The sequence below is a fragment of the Hibiscus syriacus genome, unplaced genomic scaffold (assembly GCF_006381635.1).
Source record: "Hibiscus syriacus cultivar Baekdansim isolate YM2019G1 unplaced genomic scaffold, ASM638163v2 tig00116925_pilon, whole genome shotgun sequence".
In the NCBI taxonomy this organism is placed as follows: Eukaryota; Viridiplantae; Streptophyta; class Magnoliopsida; order Malvales; family Malvaceae; genus Hibiscus; species Hibiscus syriacus.
Window position 1 is genome coordinate 223099 of NW_024063474.1, and position 25361 is coordinate 248459.

Genomic DNA, 25361 nt, shown 5'->3' on the forward strand with positions numbered 1-25361 from the left:
GTTTTTATTTTTGTTTTTAAATTACATTGAATATCTTCAAAAGTTAAATAATCTCTTATAATCTATATTTAATAATGTTTTAATATCTAATTTATTTATTAATTAATTTAAATTTATTTTATATTAATTTATTATAGAAATTGTTTTCTTAACGTGTCTTTGTTAGTTACTTTTTAACTATAACTATTATTAGAAAATAAATTTGTTTAGTGATGTCCCTAGATAAGTGAAGTGTTATTATTTTTTGAAATTTTGAGTTCAAAAAATTATGTGTAAGATATATATTATTAATTATAGGTGTTTATCGAGTGAATCGATCGTGAGTTGGGCAGTGCTCGACTTGTGCTCGTTAAAAATTTTTGCTGCCCGACTTGTTGCTCGTCAAACTCTTTAAAATTGTGCTCGACTCGTGTTCGTTAAAAAAATTACTACTCAACTCGACTCAGTACTCGTTAAGCTCACTAAAAATTACCTTAATTTTTAACTAAAAATAAAATTTATTAATACTATACGAGGATATTAGGGTTGGGTTTTTTTGCATTAAAATAATATTAATTAATAATATTTTATTATTTATTAAAAAATAATATAGTTAACTTATTATTTTTATTATTTATTAATAAATTAAAATTATTATTTAGATTTATCTATGAATGAAATAATTTTGAAGTAATTACTAAAAATATATTTTAAAAAAATAACGAGCAGTTCGCGAACTTATTAAGTTGAGTTAGACTTTGCTCGGCTCAGCTCGTTAAGGTCTCGAGTCGAGTTCGAGCCAACTCAAATCGAGCATTTACCGAATTTTGACCGATTCGAGTTCGAGCTACTCAACTCATTAAGCAACCCTATTATCAATAACTAATTTTTTTTTAGTAAATTATCTCATAACCATTTAAATTATTAAAAAAAACTTTTATTAAAGAATAAAGGGGGAGAAATTTAGTAACGTGACCATAATCTTCGGCAACAGAAAAACACAAAATTCACATAGAGATGCCATGTTTAGGGTAAATTAAAAAGGTAAAGTACATCAATGGTCCTGATCATATGACGATATTTGTTAAGTCATTTAACTATTAAAAATTATAAAATAGTCCTTTGATTATATGACATTTTTTATTGAGTTCCTCGACTATTAAAAGTTACAAAATGATCACCCAACTATTTATATGTTCCAAACTTGTCATTTTCTATTAAAAAATTAAAGACATTCTGAGTTGGACCTTAATTTATTGACTGTGATACGATAAATATGATCTCAAACGACTATCATATCTCAATCAATAATTTAACATTCATCTCAAACTGTTATCAATTTTTTAACGAAAAAGGATAAAATCAAATATATAGTTAAATGATCATTTTGTAATTTTAATAATCGAGGACTTAACAATAACAATACACTATAATCGGAATTCAACGAAACAACATACTATAGTGTGGGAACCATTTGTGTATTTTACCCAATAAAAAATACACAGTAAGGCGGTGTTAATACTAATATAACAAGGAGCGGTTTCATGAGTAGTGCTGCGCTGGTAATACAAGTAAGGCAACAAACAATGGAGCGCAATGAGAGTGACAATGGCATCATCAACGTTGACGATTACGACGCACAATTTCTCCCTCGTCAACAAGGAACCTCGTCGTCTTCTTGGCGTCTCAACCTTGACAAGTTCCGCCTTCCACAGCAGCAACGCTTAAACTCCGATGACGATTCTCTTTCTCGTCTCCTCTGTACCCCTAGTAAGTTTTGTTTCCCCTTCAGTTTCTACTTTCCTTTTCTGTTTTGCAGATTTGTATTTTCTCAGGCAGGATATGTTAATGCTAATCAGTTAATTTAACCGGTGAAACTTCATGTCTGAACGCTTCAAAAAATGAAGAATCTGAATACTTTTTCACTCTTGTCAAGAAAAAGTCGGTTGAATCCAGCTCTCGGTTCTCTACTATTTTGTTTACCTTTTAAGAGGAAAAACGAGAACGTTGTTTGGACAAAAAATGAGTTATGAACACGTGAGATTTTATGGAGTTTTCTAGTAGATTAAAACGGGTTTACGCAATAGCTGAGAGGTTTTCTTTTCTCTTCTTCTTTAATCGTTTTCATCTGGTTCCCTGGGGAGAAAACTATTTTGAGGATTTTTTTTGACTAATTTCTTACTGTTGGTGGTCCTTGCCTGAGTGACTGATGAGTCAAGAGACCTATGAGTCACGAGTTTCATGTGCAAAACGATACTTGAATTCATTTACTGAAATATACTTTACTATAAAGCTGAATCAATAATAGGAAAGTTTTACTGTAGCAGAAAAAAGTTAAATATTCCTCTCATGTACAGTTTTAATTGCCAGTATGATGTTTGACTAAGTATCTGAGAAATAATGTTTTGTTTTCTGGGAATCATTTGTGTTTAATGCCTGGGTAAACTTTGCATCTTTAAGTTGGTAATACACATTTGTTTCAGCTTTAATTCTGGTATATTCATGACCCAGGCAATTCTTTCCTTGATTTGTTAGTGGAAATGTGGAATCCTACTAGATTGTGTCTAAAAGTTAAGGCCATGTTTGGCAAAAGTAGGTTTAGTGAGCTTATTTGTCGTCATGTTCATTATATTCATAAAGTGTCTAATATTTAAAAGGGCATTGTCTAAAGTCGATGGATTTCATTGTAAACTTTTTTGCCTTCTTCTGCTGAGGGGACATTGTTGTTTTTATTTAACTAAGCAATAGCAGACTATCTGCTAAAAAGCAGGAAGTGTTTTGTCCATTGTCCCACGAATACATACCGAAGATTATTGTTGGGTGCACTTTTCTTGTTAATTCAGCCCTTCAAAAGACACTGCAAGCTTTATTATTGTATTTGTAGAGGATTTCTAAGGCCTAAATTGATTCCCTTAAATATGGAATTAGTTATAAACAAAGATATAAGCAGACACTAGCTGTGGGACTTTCTATGATGCTATGAAACAAAAAGCCTCTCAAGATTTCTTTGATGTTATAAAACCGAAGTGGTATGCTAACGGTACGACTTCGTTTTATCGATATATCGTCAAATATGGTCAGTACCTGTAAGATGCTATTGACTCCAATTTATCATTCCAAGGTGTTGTTTTCCATGTATAATACTTATTTATTTATAACAAGTTATATTTTCATCGTTTAGTCAGTTTGTCAAAATAATGTCAAGTATAATCTCTTATGATGTTTTTGTTTTTTGGATTCTCTTTCTTTCACTCTCGACTTCAGAGAAGCAGAGGAAGGTTTCAGAGTACTACAAAACACAAGAAAGGCTCCTTGCAGGATTTAATGAGATGGAGACCATGAATGAGCTTGGTTCTTTGCCTGGAAGCCTAACGGAGGTCGTTTCTTTACTGTTTTTGTTGAGTTTTCCTAGACTCTTTCCTCCGAACTTTGCTAAGTGTCGTCTGCTGGAATTGAATTACCGTAAATGTTGTATTAATACCATTTTGTATTCAGGATGAAATGGAGCAACTAGCAAGGAGTGAGAGAATGGCAATTAATGTGTCCAACATTGCTAACATGGTGCTTTTTGCTGCCAAAGTTTATGCCTCTCTTGCAAGCAGATCTTTGGCAGTTATTGCATCAACTTTGGATTCACTCTTGGATCTTCTCTCAGGGTTTATTCTTTGGTTCACAGCGCATGCCATGAAAACCCCCAATCAATATCACTCTCCAATCGGAAAGAAACGAATGCAGCCCGTCGTAAGCTAATTATTTCTCTGCTCTTTACTCCAATATAAACTTATGGTTCATCATAAACATGATCTTATTTTTTTTATCAAAATTCTACCATAATATATAATCCGGAAAAAAAACTAGCAATGACCATGAATATCAGCTTCACAATCTAGATGCAAAATCCACCACCCCACGATTGACATAAGTCAACTTCAAAAGCAAGTGTAAAAAATAGGTGTCTAGAATGAAAATCACGGCGCAATACAACTTAAACTTGCCTAGCTTACTTCCTGCCACAGATCTTCAACGCTTTCCTGTTCCTCTTCTTGACACCTGACTTCGCAACTTTCAGACTACTATGAACGGCACTCAGCCTTGCAAGGGCTGCTCTGGTTAAATCCGGCCTGTAGTAGTTTTCTGTCACCTGGTTTTTTACTGCCTTCACCATCCTGGGGAACTCCTTTTTCATGACAGATTTGTGAAGCAAGACCGCTGGTTGTTCTGCTTCTTAGTCTTGGTGGTTGCTAGCAGCACAGACTGATCAATTCCCTGGGCTGAATGGTTACTGTTTTCTTGTTTGCCAACCCAGAGTATTTGTAGGAGTTGAGATTGTAGAGATTGTTAGGCTCTTTGCTGAAACGAACACCAGCAGTTCCTCTTCCGAACTGCTTCACCAAAAAGAAATTGTTCTTCTTCACTACCTCCCAGATTAAGTGTCCTGGAACTGTCGCCATTTTCTCTCCACCTCACTGCACCAGATCCACCACAAAAATGCGTAAGATTTGGAACACTCTAAAACAAATGAAACAAGATAAAGAATGAACTAATAACACTGCGATAAGAATATAAAAGAACCTGTTGGTTCCCAGGGTTTTTATAGGAACACTGAAGCCGCATAAACATGATCTTAGCTCCACATAAACGGACATGGTTTACTAACAAAGCTTTACAATCCAGGTATCATTGTTTTTGCTTCAGTAATGGCAACTCTAGGCTTACAAATATTGCTGGAGTCTGTCAGGGAACTTATTGCAAAGGTATGCTACTTAGATTCAATTAAACTTATCTAGCATCAAGTCTTTTTGGTATGGACAAAACGTTTTTACTCATTTTGTTCCTTTTGTGGCTCTAACATACATGCAGTCTCACCCCAAGATCCATCACAATCAAGAGAAATGGATGATAGGTATTATGGTTTTCGTCACGGTGGTGAAGTTCATCCTAATGGTCTACTGTCGGCAGTTCAAAAATGATATTGTTAGAGCCTACGCACAAGATCATTTCTTCGATGTTGTTACCAATTCGGTTGGTTTAGCAACAGCTGTTCTTGCTATCCATTTCAAATGGTGGATTGATCCGACCGGAGCTATCATTGTGAGTTCAAGTTTGAAGTTACTTCTCAAATCTCAATCACATTCATGCTATTAGATATGCTTAGAAGCTAATCATTTACATCTCTTAATTTCATAATTCCAGATAGCATTATACACGATGAGTACTGGGCAAGAACAGTGATCGAGAATGTATGGTCACTAATCGGAAGAACCGCCCCACCCGATTTTCTAGCGAAATTGACTTATCTAATATGGAACCACCATGAAGACATACAACATATTGACACGGTTAGGGCATATACTTTTGGTTCCCATTACTTTGTGGAGGTTGATATTGTGTTGCCTGAAGACATGCTGCTAAACAAAGCACACAACATTGGTGAGAAACTGCAGGAGAAGCTAGAGCAGCTACCCGAAGTTGAGCGAGCCTTTGTGCATATCGATTTTGAGTTTACGCATCGGCCTGAACATAAAACCATGGTCTGACGCTTGAACTTAGACATGATACTTGCATTGCTGGTCTGATTTACCATGTTCATATATTTGTTCATCTACTGGTGTCTGTTCTCCTTGTAGTCTTGAATGAAACCTAATTTTACTTATCATTGACCACGCATGGATGGATTTATCGCTCTTTTACTTTCTGTTATATAATTACTAGTTTTTTTTATTATAGTTAATAAACAAGTTTTATTATTAGTATGCATAAAGTTTTAGAATTTAATTAGTGCAATTAATCTATTTGGCATGCAATGTTATTATATGAATTTATAGAATTGACTATATAATGTAATTATATAAAATATGTTATTATTATTATTTTTTGAATGAAAGAAAGAAACAAATACTACAGAGCTACTCCATTTGTTGCCAGTATCCAGCAGCCACCAGATTACCGTCGTGGTTATCATCAGTGGTGGTGCTGGAAAATTTGGACACCGAATCTGCCGATCGAGCCAACTTAGCCATTTCATCTGCTATTGTGTTATCCCTCCTCGATACTTTTCTGAACTATACCCTTAATTATATAAAATTATATGTTATTATTATTATTTTTTGAATGAAAAGAAAGAAACCAAACTACTACAGAGCTACTCCATTTGTTGCCAGTATCCAGCAGCCACCAGATTAACCGTCGTGGTTATCATCAGTGGTGGTTGCTGGAAAATTTGGACACCGAAATCTGCCGATCGAGCCAACTTAGCCATTTCATCTGCTATTGTGTTATCCCTCCTCGATACTTTTCTGAACTATACCCTCCAATTCTGCCTCATCAGATACGAAATATGAGGAACCAACGAAGAAACACCCCATTGATTACCTTCCTCCTTCAAGACTCTAATAGCTTTTATTCTATCTATTTCAACATGAACAGCAGCAAGATGCATATTCCAAACTATTTTGAGACCTTCCAAAATACCCCATAGTTCAGCATCTAACACAGAACAAGATCCTATATGTTTAGCATAAGCTATGATCCATTTACCATCTTCATCACATATATCTCCCCCACACGACGTTGTTGCGAAACTAGTGTGTCTCGCTCCATCCGAATTCAACTTAAACCAACCAGGATTTGGTGGTTGCCACGTTCCATCTTGTTGATTACTTCCTCCGCTTCGCATCGACATTGGTCTCGTAGTTAAAGAAACACTAAGGCCTAGCATCTCATTCACCAATCGATTATTACGCTCTATGATGCTCTCACCTACAACAAATTCGTCATCAAAAAGTAAACTATTCCTCCTTGCTCAAAGACTCCAAATAAAAAAGTAAACTATTCCTCCTTGCCCAAAGACTCCAAATGATGGCGCCAAACCGTAGCTCCCAGTGTCACCACTACACGGAAAATAACCAGGCTGCGTAATGTTACACCGGATCTAGGGAGATAAATCCATTTGCATGAATTCCCTATATCGTTCTGGTTTAACCACAGTAAGCCAAATAGATTTCGTTATCGGTCATTCTCTTAAGACATGGGAAGCTGACTCAGGAGCAGCCCCCACAAATAAGAGTAGCTATTAGTAAACTTAAATACGAGCAGCCCACGTTAAGCCAATTAGATTTCGCTATCGGGCATTCCCGTAAGGTTGCGTAATGTTATTATTATTTATTAAATAAGAAATTAAACTTCATGAAATTTCCATTTATAGTAAGTTTACTACAAAAACCAGAAAGAGTAGCTATTGGTAATCAATTTAATTATATTAAAATATGTCAACTATAAGGCTCAACTATAATCAATTTTTATATATATTTAAGTCAAATATATATTGTGAATTGAAAAACTAAATCAAATTTTAGATCGAATAAAATTCTATTAAACTTGAATTGAGTTATAGGTAGAATAAAATATTTAATTTTGAAGTCGAGGTATAGATAAAAATTCAACCCAACTCATCCCGAATGAATCCTTCAAGTACAATTAAAGTTGTAATAATTAATTTATTAATTGTTTAAAAAATTAATTATTATTATTATTTTTTTAAAAAATAACATGAGTTTGAATTAGATTTTTCTCCCGATGACGGGTAAGGACGTAATTTTCACGCTAAGTGTAGTTAGGGTTTCTCTTCCCTCCCCTATTTATAATTTGCATCCCTCAAGTGTTCTGCATCGGACCCTCGCCTCGACTCGCCACTGTTCTCCTCTCTTCTATGAATTTTTATCTTTCCCTCCCTCTTTTTCCATGCATTTGATTTTAAATTATATTTTTACATCATTGGATATTTCTTTCTCTGATTCGTTTTTCCAAGGGTTAGTTACTGAGATATCATCTTTTATTCAAAATAATCTACGTGTTCGATTTTATATTTTTGTTTCAGTTCTTGTTGATTTGAATTTTTTTTTCAAGGCTGTGATGACTGAAAATTATACCATCAAACCCTGAGGGCATTTGGCCTCGTTGATGTAAACATACACTGTTAAAGGTCTGAGCCTATTTAGGAAAACTGTTTTGTCGAAGTATTCTACAAATTGTGAAACGTTTATGCATTCTGATATCCCCATTTAATGTGGAGATGAAAGAAGATGGAAGTGATGATTATTTCCCCAGATGATCGAAGCTGAACATACTGTGCGATTTGTTTTTTTTTCTCTAATTCGTTAGAGATTCCAAGCCAGTACTCTGATCCATCTTCTTCTTAACTGAATATCATTTTAATTGAAAATCGATGAAGCTGGTATATCCAGATTGAATCCTCAGCTCATTTTTTATGTTCAAATCTATCGACGGAGACTGTTGACGCACGAAGCCGAGCTGTGTGCTGATGGTTATATTCCAATCTCGAGGTTTTTGAAGAAAGACAATAATGAGAATATTTGGGGAAGAAAAGGGCGAGATCCGCCCCTTGAAAATCATCAATTTCCTTTTACTGAGTAGAAACGAGGGTTTTCTCTCTTTCACCATATTTGAACATTTCCTCAAATACTAAAGGCATGGTTTAAAGCAACAGAAGCCCTGTGCAACCATGGCGGAAGTTGGTGATTTTTGAGCGGCTGGACTTGTCTTTTTCTTTATCAGAGTACAATCATTTACCAACGAGGAGTATATCAGAGTGCATAACCGTTTCACAACGTCTATGTGATGATCAAACACTTGAATATAAAATGTTCAAAACATGAGCAGATAAAAAGTTTTGTGATCAAATTAAAAATTTTCAAATTTTAATGATCAAACTAGGATTGACAAGAGTTGAATGAGGAATTTAGTAGTTTGCCCTTAAAATTTGAAAATAATAAAGAATTCAGTATTTCAAAATAATTAATTATGTTATAATATTTTGAGATGTGTTTGTAAGGAATGCCATTATTGATGTGTATGATTATATTAAATTATGATATAATAATTTTTTAATCGTTTAAATTTTAAAATTTGTAAAATGTGCATTATATTTTGGATTTCATTAAAAAGAAACATTGTCACTTAATTATCTTTAAGGGTAATTGACATACAAAATTAATAAAAAAAATATTTCATTTGCTCCCTCAATTATAATTATAATTTTATTTTTGATATATTTTAATGTTTTTAAGTAATAATTTTAAAATCTTTTTAAAAGGCCAAGTGTGGTGTTCATTTCAGAATGGTTGGATCGAAAGAGCAGAATTATGTTGACTGCTGGGGTTGAATGGTTGAATCATATGTATCTCAAGCAAACTCCATATTTTTTTTGAAGACCAAGTCCAGGATGATGGGGGGTTACTTGGAATCCAATTCTTGGATAAAAGTCGTATCATGGTGATGGCCAAACTACGTAAATGTTAATATTTGACAGTTCAGGTGATCCTCTTGGCATTGTCGGAGGGATGGCGTTTACAGCAGCACGTTCTTCGTTGTTTTTTTCTACCAATCTCCATGGATTTAGCTTCTCTTTTTTATTGATAAACCGTAACACACACGGTTTAGGATTCAGCGACGAACATGAAGATTATTGATGAGAGAGAATGAAGTCTCATATGAATATATATATATATATATATAGTCCATAAATTTGGGTGAGTATGCTTCCTTGGTCCGAGTATTGGTACAACACATCATTTCACACTTTAGCTCATATGACTCTGTTTTAGTTTCTCTGTGGGCGACCGCCACCAACTATTTCACGTTATATTATGGATTCCACTGGCCATTCCTTTCTAGATGCTTTATGATAAACGGGGACGAGGCATTGAGCATTCTTAAGCACAATTTACTCCAGGCACAAACACCCATGAAAAGCTTCGCAGACCAACATCAACGTGAAGAGGGTGTTCGATGAAGGCGATTAAGTCGAATTGCAGCCTTATTCGACAGCATTCAATTCCACTTTATTAGAATATTAGAATGTTAATAAGATTAGTTAGTATTTGTTATTCTATTAGCACTTCAGTTAGTTGGTTTGGAGGGATGTTGGAGGGCTATATAAGCCTAGCAATGTAGTGGATTAAATCAAGCATTATTTGTAATTCATTTTCACATTTTAGTAAAACATAATCACTGTTGCTCATCTTTTCTTCACACACAATCGTTCTTCATTTCTTGCCATCGATAGCCCCTTTCTCACATGATATCATTCGCTAAAAGATCCTGACGTTGTTTACTCTTCTGCTGTTGCGTCGGCGATTGAGTTCCTTTTCTCTCAAGCTGTAGCTACTGTAGTGTTTATTTTGATGATCTTGATGCCGTGGTTTCTGCCACGAGTATCATCCTCACTGTTGAGCAGTAACGACTTATTGCCATTACGATTGTTGATGGATCGTTGCGGGGAAGGAGAAGCTACTATCAAGAGGTTAGAAGGGGACGTAGCTCTTGCCCAAAAAGAGAAGAAAGCCAAAGAAGCCAAAGTTCGATTCATAACTTCTAAATTACACTTTCTCCAAAACAATCTGAACAAAGCTTTGATGATCGGGAAATTCTCAAACTTCCTTGCCCGAGATGACTCTGTACCAGTAACGGTGATTGAGAAAGAACCTGCTCTGCTGGGAGAAGAGGAGGCAGAGAACAAAACTCAGGATCCAAAATCAAAGCAAACTTCATCATTTTTTGCGGTTGTGGAAGTAGATCAACGTTTCTTGAAATTGAGGCAAACCATACGCTTGAAGCTCAAAAACCAAGAAGAAGAAGCGATATACCATCTGGTTTATGCCCAACCGGATGTTACTGATTGGAAGTTCTTGTTGGGAACGTTGTTGGGTGACATGGGTCAAACCAAGAAAGCGTGCAAACTATTCAACAAAATTCTTCAGTAAGATCCAAATACATCTTTGTCCAGAAAACCTGGTGTGAAGACCCTGGCGACGACTATATCCCTTGATTCAACAGAAAATAATCCTGAGATTGATTTCGGGACACTGAAAAAGGGTACACCAATGTTAATTACTACCTTCATATGCTTAGCACACCAATGTGATCCACTTCCACCACCCATGGGAGCTGGTGCTTCAACCCATTTCATGAAGTACAGAAAGTATAGGACATCCATTGAGTGTGGATGACTTCTATTTCCCCCCCCCACTATTTATTGCTAACATAAGTTCTATGCTACTTTTCTTTCTGCTCAAAGTTTTCGTTGCTTACGAGATTTTGTTCGACTATGCTTTGGCGATGGATCGTTACTAGGGATTAGCTTTGTTTCATCTACTACTTATAATATGGTGTGCTGCATGGTGTTGTATTGCTGGTTATTTTGGATTGTGTATCATCATGATTTGTTGCTTCTATCTCAAAGTGTCATGGGACTTGAAAGCTTTACAGCCAAGTGTCCATGAAAAAAAATGTCAATGAACCTTGTATAAGAGGATGAAGAAGAAAGAAATTAAGGTGAATAAGTCGAACGGAAGGAAGCATTGACACTTCCGATTCAAGTTGAACGGAAGGATGCATCGGCACTTCCGATTCAAGTCGAACGGAAGGAGGCATCGACACTTCCGATTCAAGTCGAACGGAAGGAAGCATCGGCACTTCCGATTCAAGTCGAACGGAAGGAAGCATCGACACTTTCGATTCAAGTCGAACGGAAGGAAGCATCGGCACATCCGATTCAAGTCGAACGGAATGAACCATCGGCACTTCCGATTCAAGTCGAACGGAAGGAAGCATTAGCACTTCCGATTCAAGTCGAACGGAAGGATGTATTGCACTTTCGTTTCAAGTGTTCGTCTTTTCATCAAGAAGGTTGAAGAAGTCGGGTGAATATTAGAATGTTAATAAGATTAGTTAGTATTTGTTATTTTGTTAGCACTCAGTTAGTTGGTTAGCAGGTTGTTAGAGGGCTATATAAGCCTAGCAATGTAGTGGATTAAATCAAGCATTATTTGTAATTCATTTTCACATTTTAGTAAAACACAATCACTGTTGCTCATATCTTTTTCACACACAATCGTTCTTCATTTCTTGCCTTCGATGGCCCCTTTCTCATAGACTTCAACGGCATCACAACACTGATATTATAGCCCTAACAAGATTATTCGACTAATTGGTCAAGTTGCTTATCGACTGGAATTACCCGAATGCGCAGGCATCCATTCAAATTTTAGAGTTTGAAAATCATAAAATACGGGTTTCGTGGTAAATGTAAACATTGATGGTTCGTGTTGCAGTATGACCTGCGGCTGATACAATAACATGAACTTTTATTTAATCCAAACTTACTACCTAAACGTGAAGATACAGATAGTACTGAAAGTCGGATGACAGACACGAAAAGAAAATCAACAACAACAATTGAGCTCGGCTCCATCTCCAACCTTTTTTGCAACCATTCATGTCCTGCTCTTCCCTCGCTATCACTTCACTGCAAATACAGAAGAAAACACATAATGGATTACAATTTGGCTTAAGGAATATTACAGTATTGAATTGAGGAGACAAAAATACCGAAGAGCATTAGTGAGCAAGGCTGCCTTGTCAAGTTCCAGGTTTTCTCTTGCTTTCAAGATCTGGAACATGAGAGCTAAGCGGATCTGGGTTCTGGCACTCTGCTGTATTATCAACCTAGTCTCGTTCTGAAGTTGCGCACGTTCCAAGTCAACGGCTTCAAATTTTCCTCTTAATTCCGTCTGCTTCTCTTTGATCTCTTTCTGCTCTTCGCTTATTTCTACGTTGTCAGATTTGATCCTCTTCAACCTACTGTTCAGTCTTTTCAGCCTCTGCCTTTTCTGCTAAATATTACATTTATTAAAAAATGATAACAAATCTAAAATATAAACAACAATGTGAACATAAACTTTTGCCATCTCTAATGCAAAAGCATATACCTCACAGCGTTTCCATGCTGTTGTACGGAGGAGCTTTGGTTTAGGGAATGCGAGGGGGTGCTTTCTCTTTTGCATTATTTCGTGGGCGGCTACCACTTTTGAATTGCGTCTTCTGATTTTCTTCCCAACTCGCTTAAAACACCGGAGCCTATCACTAATTCCTAATCAAAGTCAATCAATGTAATTTCCAAGAAACCGGGCAGAATATTCTCGCAAGAGACGAACGATTTCGAGAGACTTTAAGAGGTGCTCGAGCGATGCCATCACGATACCGCAGCAGTTGAGACCATAAATTTTTCTACAAAAGGACAAAGCAACGACTGACTAAAATATTGCTTTCGGGTGCACCGAAATATTGCCTAAGATGCCCCCAATAAACTTTCTATGTAAAATACTATGCTTTGTCTTGTGCCTCCTTTGTTTATGTTGTCCAAGAAATAATACCTAACAACTCTCTTTAGTATAAATTCCATCCAGTTTTTGGTCTCGGGTTTTCTTTGTATCGTATTTTCCTCTGTTTTCTGGGTATTATCCGAGATATTTGATTCTGGGTTCTTTCGATTTAGTTTTCACCTTTTCCCTCCGGGTGAGAAATAAATTGAAAGAGCCTATAATCAAATTATCTCTTCACATTGGAAATTGTTGAAAAGAGAGGTAATTGTTTGAATCCAGTTCGTCGTTCTAATAGTTATGCTTGATTTTCTCTCTTTATTTTGGGTGATGTTTCCATGGATCGTAATTCTTCAGGTTATAGTTTTCTTTTCATGTTTCCCGGTAAATGATGCAATTTGGTATAAAGAAGATAAAAACAGAGAATCCCCCAATCAATGCATAATCTCCTAATTACGCTATCATTATCTATACAAGCTCTATACAATTTTTTTTTTTAATCTCCCTCATCATTCACAATCGCCTTAATCGAGCGAGTAACTTCCCTAAACAACCTATAATTCCTTTCTTCCCAAATGCTATACAAAACCCCAATCCACGCAATCTTAAGAATAAGCATGATGAGGGACTTACCTCGAAGATTCGTTTCAACCCAAAAGGTCCATCTTAACCCGCATCAACAGCTCTGTCCTGCTGACCACACCTCAACAAGATCCTTTTTCAGACCCCCGAGAATAAGTAAAGAAAAGATGATCCCTTGTTTCCTCCTCAATGCACACAACCATCAGTAGGAATACCAAACCTCCCCAACTGATCCTTAGTTGACAGCATATCTAATATCACCATCCAAACATAATAGAAAGCTTAGGAACATGAAAATAGAACCGTATTAACCTATGACACCTCACCTTCACTCTCCTACTCCTCACCTTATCTCAGATCCACCTATTGTTAATCAACTGCCAATTCAAGCTGGCAGCAAATACAATCTCAGCTTCACCCCTCACGTAATATTTCGAATTTGGACTAGTGACTAGAATGTAAAAATTTAAAAGTTTAGGAATAAAGTGTGGAATTGTAAAAGTATAGGAATTAAAAATGTAAATTTTTAAAAAGTTTGTCTTGGGTTTGTAAATAAGTTGTTCAGTACAAGATAATTATTTTAGTAGTTTCAGATTTTTAATCTAGAGTTTGCATAAAAGCCTATTAAAGTATAAAGATCAGTATAATACTTGAATAATCAGATCGAATCAAAAGTCTACAAAAATTTGAAGAAAAGAGTTTTGGATTAGAAAAAAATTATATGAATATTTTTAATTAGTGGAATTTCAGTTGGATTGGTGGAATTTGGTGAGAATTGCACTATAAAGTGAAATAGTGTAATTTAGTGACTAAATTGAAATTTTAGAAAATTGAAGGGTTAAAAGAAAAATTGAGAGATGAGATTTTTATGGTATTTATAATATTAAAATAGAGATGAAGGAGTGGCCTGGAGGTAAAAATGAAGATTCGTTAATGGCAATTTAGTCTTTTGGCCCAAAATGAATAAAAAAATTCACTTTATTAGCTTTAAAAGTTAAGTGTGTTTTTTTTCTTCCATTTTTGGTCTAATTTATTAGGATTTAGGACTAAGGTGTGAAATAAGAAAATAATCCCATTTAATTCTCTATAATTTGGTGTAATTATTTTTGTTTCATGCTTGAATGGTGAAAGTGGGTAATTTAGGCGATGAAGAGGAGACTTGGATTCATGAAAATTTATTGAATTAAAGTTAGGAATGGATGTTAGGAGTGTTGTAGAATAAAATACTAATGAAATTGGATTGAAAACCATTAGAAAGTAAGAGTGAAGCATTCGGCCATAAGCTTGATGAGTGAGGAATTGGTTGAATTTGATTTATTTTGCTTTGGAATTGTTTGGAATGGATTGGAAATGGTGCAATGATGACTAAATTATGAAAGAATCAAATTAGAGACCATTAGGGTGAAGATTGCAAAGTTTCGGCCTAAGGGACTAAGGGAGAAATTAAGGGAAAATTTTGTAAAAATTTCTTAATGGTTTAGATGGAATGTAGAAATGATTCTAGGTGCTTGAAATGATGTTTGTAACCAAATGGAACTTTGTTAGACTTTAAGGGATTTTTTCGCATAGTGTGATAATTTAAAGGATTAATGTGCAATCACTGAGAAGATAAGGTCTTATGCTGAAATTTAGTACAAAAACATTAAATTGGACTTTGGAAGAGTTTATAAGTTTAATGACTCAATTGAAAGTTTGAAGGAAGCTAGTGGTGAAACGGGAAAGTGTCGAATTAAAGGGATATTGGATAAAAATAAAATTTAAAAAGGGCTTGGAAAGGAATATTGAAAGAAATAAGTTGATTTAAATTAAGGGAGAGAAATTAATATCGAATAATTTTCAGAATTTTATTCGAAATTGAGTTTATTATTATTAGTTGCAATACTAATTCATGTTCGAAATTTGTTATGTCGGGATAATTAACATTCTTGTAGATCGTGATCATTCACAAGTTCAAAGAGAGATAAAAGAAAGGATAAAGTTCGAGAGTAAATCAATAGTATCAAATAAACTAGTGAGGCCACAGGTGAGTGCAACTAACTTTTATAAAAAATAATACGAATCATCCCAGATAGATCTGAAAGTAAATGTTTTTAAATCATATTTATAATAAGTATAATTTACTATTCTTTTATTTCATAGCATTTAAATATTTTTGGATATGAACGACAAAATCTGATTTCTATGAAAATGGTTTTATATTCTATTATTTGAATTATTTTTTATGCAAATTAGTATTTGATTTTAAATAAAACCCATTGTATGAGAATGAGGGTTAGTGGTACAATGACATGCCATGAGGTGGAGTGAATCTGTATCTGTTTCAGACTTGACACCAAGATGGATCACTCGTACTCTGACTCGGCGTACCCTAGTGGTGCACGAGGTGGAGTGATCTGGTGTATCTGTCTGGTTTTATATGTGTATTATATGGCACCAAGATGGGTCACTCGTACTCTGACTCGACATATTTTAGTGATGCACGAGATGTAGTGACTCGATGCAATATGTTCTGGTAATTTCAACTGCTTATAGCACGCTCACTCATTATCTGACTCGCGTACCGTATATCTCATGAAAATACAATGGGTGATTGTATGATATGAAATAGAAAAGTATAAATCTAGAATGACTCGGTTCATGAAAATTCAACACACTTTTATTTCAAAAAGTCGACATTGGTCTGGATGTTGTTTAGATTTAAAGTTGAGAGGAATAATCAGTTGGTAGCAAGTTCGACTTCTTAGGAACACACTTAGCTGTGGTCCACTAAGGAAAATTGAGATCGGATTCTATTCTCACTGAGATAACATAATCCGAGTCAGGTTTTTCCAATACTTAAAACTATTTTGTGCTAACGATGATAGTCATAGTTAGTCCAATCAAGGATTGATATTGGGAATATCGATTTACCAAAGAGAAAAGTAAGTTACAAAGGTTGGATCTTGTAGACTGTAACCAACATGAATCCCGAAATAAAATATATTTTGATGATCAAAACGAATTGATGCTCAAAAACGAATTGATGCAAAGCGAAACTTAAGGTTATTTTTCCATCATTATTATTTTCAACTCTTTTACTTTCATTCTATATTATTTCACTTACTTAATTTTATTCAATTTTTATTACCAAATCCCCTTTTTCCTTTTTATTACAATTATTAGTTTACCTATAACATAATCAACTCAATTCAATGTTAGAAATTTCTAAGTCCCTATGGATTAACCCTCTCTTCTCTATATGATGCTTGTCAGAATCCCCTTATATTTGGGAAATGCTTACATGCAACACCTTAATATACGGCTAAAATAAGAAGATATACGTTTTGTTATTATTTTAAATAACAAAATCGGTAAAAAAAGACCAAAAATATTATTTCTATCGGTTTTGTATTATTATCAATTACCGATATATGTAGTCACGGTAGAAAAAATCCGATCTAAAAAATAATGTTTTAAGTAGCGCTTTACCGAAAACATTTTTTTACCGAATTTTTTTATCGCGATTACCTATATCGGTAATTTATAATAATAATAATAAAAATAATGTTTTCGGTAATTTTTATCATTTTTATTATTTAAAATAATAAAAAAATCAATAACACTTTTTTTAACCGTATATTAACCTGCCGCACCGTAGAAGTACCCCCCACACCTCAACCACACCATAACTTTTGCCTTTCACAATATGATCATTTTTTAACCTTAATTTCATTCAAAAAGCAACCACTCCCAAGGAGGCAACCCTAAGCTTTCGAGCACCATCACATCTGCCAAGTTAGAAAGCACCTCAAATTTATTTGAAGATCCAGTCATAGTTTATTTATCCTTAACCTTTGCTCTAAACTTCTTCTGCTGAGACATAACAGCTTGCAAAGTAGGAAACTCCAATCCTTAGTAAACTGAACTGGGCTGTTCACCTTATCAGCCTGAACCTCCACATCTTTAGCAACATGAACTGAGCTGCTTACCTTATCAGTCTAAGCATTTAAACACTTCACTGACTCCCCTAGTGCACTTTGGCCACATTTGACCAAACCATCCCCAAGCACAGGCTTAGCAACATGTTTATTAACCTATGAGGTCTCACACTGATCAGCCTTAGGAACCTCAACATCAGGAGAACCACAACTTCATTTTCCAAACTTGGGAAACCTTACCTCCTAGAACACTATTAGGCTTTACTGAACAAGCCTTATCAAAGTGGCCGAAAACCTTGCACCCCTTACAACAAGAAGGCAACTAAGGAATTACCACCCTAACAGAGATCTTGGATCCATCCTAAGCACTACACTCATAGCTGTAGGAATCTTAACTCTAGCTTCAATTTTAACGTAGACCTTCACAAATTCAAGTCTCTGCTTAGCTGCTGTAACTGAGTCCATGTAAAGTGGGATACCAATCGCACTGGCAATATAGTTTAATCCTGATTTGGAATAAAGCTCCAAAGACACATTACAAATGCACCCAGATCGACATTTTTGATAAATCAAAATCTAATTCTGCATACAAGGCTCCCATTTCCTAAGAATCATAGGCTTATTATGAATATGCCATGGCCCGTTCTCTGACACTCAATCCCTCACAGCAACATTAAGAAAACACAAAGTCCATGACCAACCAGACTTACCTTTGTAAATTCCCCCCAAATTCCCTCATAATCTTCTGCATCGAGAGAAAATTTGGAGCCGCGCTAATAAATTGCTCAACCAACGAGAACTGTCAATCTAAAATTCCATCTTCAAAGACTGCCGGCAGTAGCTGAACAATCGGAGCCCCCTCACAAGTGACTGGAGGAAAGTAATCCGAAACCTGCCGCGTAGCACCCACGAACAACTGCTTCCAATCAATCTTCGCCTCAGCACCAATCGCACTCAAACGACAGCAAAGCCAAAGAATCCAATATGGAACCAATTAGAGAAGATCGCAGCAAAGTCCAAACAAAAACATCCCAAACCGCCGATGAAATCTCAGAGCACATTAGGTCAACTAACGTGCACCTAGAGAAAACACCTATCGTGCACCATGCCCTAATATATGTGCAACTTAAAAAAGACAAAGTTAAAAAAGAACAAATAAAAAAGCAAATAAATTGAATAGTGATATCTAACTAAAATAGTATCCGTTTTTGTATTATTTAAATAATAAAAGTAATAAAAATTATTTAAAAAATTATTATTTATTTAAAATATCAATATTTTTTAATATTTTTGATAAAATGTTCCATAATAATAAAATCGGTAGCGTTTTATTAAAATCAGTAAAACGTCCAATAATAACAAAATCGGTAGAAATAATAATATTTATAAATTTTTTCCGATTTTATTACTTAAATAATAATAAAATTGATAATACTTTTTTTAATGTATATTAAGACTGTCGTACGTGATGATTTCTAATGATATCGTTTTGAGAACGCGTGCTTAAATAGATAGAGCCTCTTAACCCTCTTAAGATGTTTTACCTTAGTAACTTGGATGATAGCTTTTTTTAGACAAATGGATGACCATCTTTTCAGAGTTCTCAAAGTTTTATGCGTCTATTTGAAAAGAAGAACATCGATTAATTTTTTAATTATGTTTTGAATTATATATGAAAAGTGTCTGTTTATAGGCTACAAAACACCTAAAATTTAAGTAACTTTCTAGAAATATATTTAAATTAAACTACAAAATTTAATAAATAAAATAATTTTTGATTTATCTAAATTATTTAATAAAATAAAATAAATATTAAATTTGATCCTAAATTATTTAAAATACTTAAATTAAATTTATATTAAATTTAATTACAAATAATTAATAAAATATAAAAAAATTATAGTTATTAAAAAAATATGAATTGATTGAATAGAATTTTCAGACTAGATTGTCTTCGGTTAAAACGAGCATACCTTAAGTTATTTTTATAATCGGTTGTAGCATTTCGAGGTACGTTGGAAAGATGACTTAACAATCAATCATTTTATAAGAAGGCATCTTAATTTTAAAACTTTTAACTCTTACATGAAAATCTATTATAAATTAACTGATGTTTAACCTTTAAAAATAATTTTAATTCCTTAACTAAAAGCATGCCGTATCATAACTGTTTTACAGGATTCAAGAGAGTGTGAACTAGTGATGATTGCTTAACTTTATGAATAGTATAGTCACTTAACCAAAAATCTTGTGTGTTTCAAGAAAATATTGTTTGCTTATTCAAAAATGAAGTAAATGAATTGTTGAAAAATGAAAGAAATATAACTTTAAAAAAGATATTAAATAAAGTTTAAAAAGGATGAGGAAAGTGCTGGTATCAATTGAATGAAGTAAAAATCACATGGAGCAATATAATTGAGTAATAGTTTTTTTAATAAACATGTTTGAATAAGAGTTTGAATTGCAATAGTGATTAGCTTAAAAGACATTTTTTTGGTATAATTATTGACATACGATCTATTGATCGATTAATTTAAATTAAAAGTTATGAAGATCTATCATGAAAGAATTTTTTTTATTCGAGTTCACTTATTCATAATATTAAAATTGAATCTTAGATCTTATTTAAAAAAAATCTAATACGTAATTATGCTTGCTCAAGTGATAGTTGATCATTAAAGATATTTAATTATAAAGAGAAATTATTGTATTGTGAACAAAAATGGAGCTATAATGAGTTTAAAGTCTAATTGATAGTTGCTATACCTCTGGAAGTACCACCAACAATCACTTTGGGAGATTTATCGGAGAGTACAAATTCTGCTGCTTCTAAGGTATGTTTCCTCATAATGAAAGTGCATACGATTGTATCTTTATTATATTATATTTCAGTAACATGAAAAAAAGCATATCATGCATTTGTTCCAAGTCGATATGCTTGGAATCTGCCTGTTATCTTTATTTTCTTTTCTTTTATCTGCTGAGAAACTGGATCTACGATGGCCCCAAAGGTGCTAAAATGGCGCGTAGGGTTAAGAAAAACATATTTTTTTTTCTATCTGATAGAGCTACACTACTAGTATAAGGATTCGTACAAAACATTTTAAATTTAGAGACTAATTTATAATAGAGCCATAATCTAGGTTGATACAGAATATTTTAAGATTTAGGGACTAATTTACAAAAAATCACAGGTTGAAGTCATCTTGTACAATTATCTATTTTATCAGTTCATGACTTAGCAATACATACTCAAAACAAACAACAAAACAAAAGAATGGGGAAACGCCGGTCGTCGTCTCGACGCAACCCACCGTTACACACAAACAAACTTCAGAGTTCTTTTCATCTACATCTGCATTTACTATGCTTCCCCGTACATGAGATAAGTTTGGTTTTAAGTTTGTCCTCCAAACTCCGTTTTCCCCTTTCCTGAGTTGGGTTGAGATTTTGATATAATCTAGCAGAAAAACAAGGGATGTGCCCTTCAAATGAACTGTATTTGAATTCAAATTGGTGGTTTGCCTTAATTTCTATTCTTTATTTGTTTTGATTCCCAGAAACCGAAAGCTGCCAAAAGGAAATATCGTGGATTTTGGAAAATGAAGATTCTGGTACGTGGATAGTTCTTTACTCTTTGAGTCTTTGTTCAATTTTGGAGTCTATAAAAAATAGTTTTTTTTATCTTTTATGTTTATAATTTTTAATAATTTGATCTTTAAGAAACTATAATCTTTTTAAGATTATAAAATCAAACTCACAAAATTTTAATTTTACCAAAAATAAAGAAAATTTTAGAATAATACATCAACATATTTAAACCTTATTGATTTGATTGTTTTTCAGTGAATTCAATTCCATCCAGCACTGTACTGACTAACAATGAACAGGAAAAGGAATTGAAAGCGTGGGAAGCAAAGGCAAGGGAGATGAGAAGGGAAGTTGAGCACATGAAATTGGGAGATCGGGAATCCAAGGCAAAGCTGATAACACTTGAGCTGATTAATGCAGAAACCAGGGAAGCTAATCGTCAAGCATCCATCGACAATGCTCGGAACCAGCTTCTCGTTCAAGCTATGCTTCCTCTTTTCCATGGTAATTGCGATTTCCTTTTTCAATCTAAAAACTGCTTTTCATGCCAACGTTTCAGCCGCTGCAAAATGACCAATGATTTCTTTTTCTTTTTTCATTTTATTTTGCAGATTAAATTTTAGTTCAGAAAGAGCATCTTCTCCTTGGGTTTGGACGGCAATAAAGGATGAATATTCCATGGAGTTGAGTGCAGAAGAATTAAGTTAACAAAATTTATAGGCATTATTTATTGTTTATTTTTGTATAAAATACACAATGATTCCCTCATTACATGGTGTTTTTTTTTGACTCTCTCAATAATTAAAAGTTATAAAATGGTCCCATAATTATAGGAGATTGTTTTGTTGAATCTTTCAACTATTAAAAGTTATAAAATTGAGAAGTTATACCGCGGCATCCTTAATATACGGCTAAGGAAAGACGCTACCGATTTGTATTATTATTTTAACAAACCGGTAAAAATTTCCTAAAACATGAATGTTTTTTAACATTTCCGGTAAAGTGTCCAATAATAACAATATCAGAAAAACGCCTAATAATAACAAAACTGATAGAAATAATAATGTTTTCGGTAATTTTATCGGTTTTGTTAAAAAAATAATAACAAAATCAGTAGTGTATTTCATAGCCGTATATTAAGGTTGCCGCACGCGAGACTTTCCCCAAATGATTAAGTTATTAAATGGTCACACAATTATAGGAGATTCTTTTATTGAATCTTTCAACTATTAAAATGATTACTCGACTATTATATGTTTTAAAATCGTTTTTTTAACAATTGTCTAAACTAGTCATTAATTTGTTGATATAAATATGATAAATCTTATTTAAAAAGCGTTTGGGTTATAGTTTGTGGATTGACTCTCCATTATGTTATGTCATCGAGCCGTACTTGAATGCAACGATAGTGTCACTAAACATCATTAAAATATAATTTTAGCATATCATTGTCAACAAAATAATCGAAGAAAAAAAACAAGTGAAATAACATTGTTTTAATTTTTAATTTTATGTTATTTAAATTTTAAAATTCAAACAAATTCCATTCAAACTCAAATTCCGAATAAATATTTTAAATGGACTAAAATAAATCAAATAATTTAACCCCATCAACTAATTTTTTTAAAAAACAACTTTTCTAATTAAGTTAAGTTTTACTCGCCCTACCGATTAACTATCCATAATACAAATTTAATGTTTCATTATATTTGAATAATTTAATAAAAAAATTTAAATATTTAAAAGTACAGTAAAAGTTTAAAGATGGAATGACTGGAATAATAAAAAGGGTAAAAAGTCAGCTAATTTTTTTTTGATATTGATGTCAAAAAAAAATTAAATCCTCAAATAATATTAAACATAATTATTTATCCGAATAAGGTGAATTTAAAAAACAAATCGTTATCCTTAAGTGTTCCATTTTACTTTTTAATTTTTTACAATAATAATCCAATTTTAAACTCTAAACCATAACTCCTAACCTAAATCCTAACTCTTAAATCATACCTACACATAAACTCTAAATCTAAAAAAAGTAAAATATAAAAAAACTAAAATATGAAGACGTACTACACTCCATACATCCTCTTAATTTATATTAGAGTCCATATATTATAACAAATATCCTATTTTAAAAAATATTTTAACGAAACCATTATTCGAGTAAATAAATTACCCTGTAAAAACTACTACCTTTTATATTTTGGCTTTTTGCATCAATTTTGTCGATCAGGTTAAAATGTAAATTATAGTAAAGAATGATGTGACATTTACCAAAACTTAGGATTATGATTGCATTATTTATGTCGACTGTCGCCTCTTCGGGTCGCCCTACCCACGCGACTTCCTAAGAGAAGGTGCACGATCCTCGCGAGTTCCCCGAACAATATTCGAATGACACAAAACTAAAAAGGCCGTGTTTTGAAAATCAAATTAAATTAAACTAAACGACGTTGTTTAAACGAGCCAAATCGAACTCGAGTATTGCTACGAGCCAAATCGAACTCGAGTATTGCTGAGCTCAACTCGAACTTGAAAACTTTAAAAGTAAGCTCAACTCGACTCAAACTCACGAGCTAAAAATTATCAAGTTCAACTCGAACTCGAAATATAGCTTGATTGAAGTGAAAGAATAGTTCACTCAATGCTCACCAAAAGGCTCCATGATTTTAAATGTAAAATTACCTCTATTATTTATAGAAATTAGTTAGGATGCTCTTCTATGTTTCTTAGTCATGTGAGATTATTTTGTTCTCATATTTTTACTCTTTAGACTTTTGGAATGCTCTTCTATGTTTCTTAGCAATGTGGAATTGTTCTTTTAAAAAAAATTAAACCAAACAATATCATTTTGTTATGATTTTTTTAGCCCCAAATTTATTTTTTAATTATAGTTATAATTATATTTATTATTTAATATGGTTTACCTTAAATATTATGTTATAGTTAATTTGAATCATTTTGTTTCACTTGATTTTATGATTTTTAACTTATATATGTTATGACTTGTTTTGAATATAACTTGTGATATAATTTTTTTTATTAAATATTTTTGGTATTTTTATTTAATTTTTTAAATAATTATGACATCGTTCTGTTCTTCCGACCAGTCAGACTGATTCAACCGATTGAACCAGTAAACCGGTAACATGACCGGTTCGCTAACCGATCCGGTTCTGAAAACCATGCTAAAAGGAATACGAATATTAATAGCTCAATTTCTTGATTTAGCAATTCCATTATGCTCAAGTTTAATATTTAATCTTTATATTTTAATTTTGCATTTATAATATATATATATATATATTTATTTATTTTTATTATTTTATGGCATCTTTACTCATTACAAGTAATTGACACCGTTAGTTTTTCATCGTGTTGTTGATTTTTTATGTTGAAAATATTTTTTATAATCCACGTTAATATTTTAACAAGAATAATTAATAATTTTAATAGTTTTAACTAACTACAAAGCAGTTTTATAAAAGTAAAAGAGCTAAATCATATCAAATTAAGGTATATATGACTAAATGTTAATTTTAGCAAGTAAAGGGATCCAAATCAGAATTTGACCTATATAAATAGGCTTAATTATAAAACAAGTAATCAAACTATAGTGTTTTTTATGAATAAGTGCTTAAATTTTTTTTTTTGAATAACCTCGGTATTTAACGATACAAACATAACCACTTTAAGTGTCTAGGTCGTAAACATTCATAATTTCCTCAAATATGTGATATGTCTCGCCCTCAGGTAATTTTAAAAATTTTATTTAAAAAAAACTTATATATATATATAAAGCCTAAAGTTTACAAAAGTCTTAAAAACCTCCCCCAAACTTTGAACATCCTAAATTTAGTCCCTATACCCATGCCCCCGCCACTTGGTCACACCTCCATCGAAGATCATTTACCTGACAAACAACCGCCATAACAGTAGTCGAATACCCTTAAAATCGTAACAAAATCTACCATGTTTACCATGATGAAATGACGACGAACGTGATGAAAGGACAACCATCATGACTCTACAACATCGTCCAACTACGAAGATGGCAAGGAAGGTATCAGAGGCGGAGGTTGTGGCCGTGACTGAAAATAAAGGTGGAGTTAGG

General features: G+C 33.3%; 2 protein-coding genes, 2 non-coding genes and 2 pseudogenes across 4 annotated transcripts; 4 read left to right on the plus strand and 2 right to left on the minus strand.

Annotated features, from left to right (window-relative positions):
* The first annotated feature begins 1524 nt into the window (after nt 1–1524).
* Nucleotides 1525–5637, plus strand: LOC120187972 (annotated as a pseudogene).
* On the minus strand, nt 3922–4430 carry LOC120187971 (annotated as a pseudogene).
* Nucleotides 5638–7882: 2245 nt separating the features above from the next.
* Nucleotides 7883–7970, plus strand: LOC120187976. The gene has a single exon (XR_005522372.1). It is a non-coding gene; the product is annotated as a small nucleolar RNA snoR116 (small nucleolar RNA).
* A 90-nt stretch (nt 7971–8060) lies between these two features.
* Nucleotides 8061–8166, plus strand: LOC120187975. The gene has a single exon (XR_005522371.1). It is a non-coding gene; the product is annotated as a small nucleolar RNA Z103 (small nucleolar RNA).
* Nucleotides 8167–12071: 3905 nt separating this feature from the next.
* Nucleotides 12072–12990, minus strand: LOC120187944. Its single transcript, XM_039191527.1, has 3 exons — nt 12768–12990; nt 12388–12668; nt 12072–12304 (listed from the first exon to the last, which is right to left on the minus strand). Exons 1-3 carry the CDS (start codon nt 12840–12842, stop codon nt 12166–12168), a joined length of 495 nt encoding a protein of 164 aa, XP_039047458.1. The 5' UTR covers nt 12843–12990; the 3' UTR covers nt 12072–12165.
* An 8069-nt stretch (nt 12991–21059) lies between these two features.
* LOC120187957 lies at nt 21060–21870 on the plus strand. Its single transcript, XM_039191536.1, has 2 exons — nt 21060–21270; nt 21547–21870. Exons 1-2 carry the CDS (start codon nt 21259–21261, stop codon nt 21868–21870), a joined length of 336 nt encoding a protein of 111 aa, XP_039047467.1. The 5' UTR covers nt 21060–21258.
* The last annotated feature ends 3491 nt before the right edge of the window (nt 21871–25361 follow it).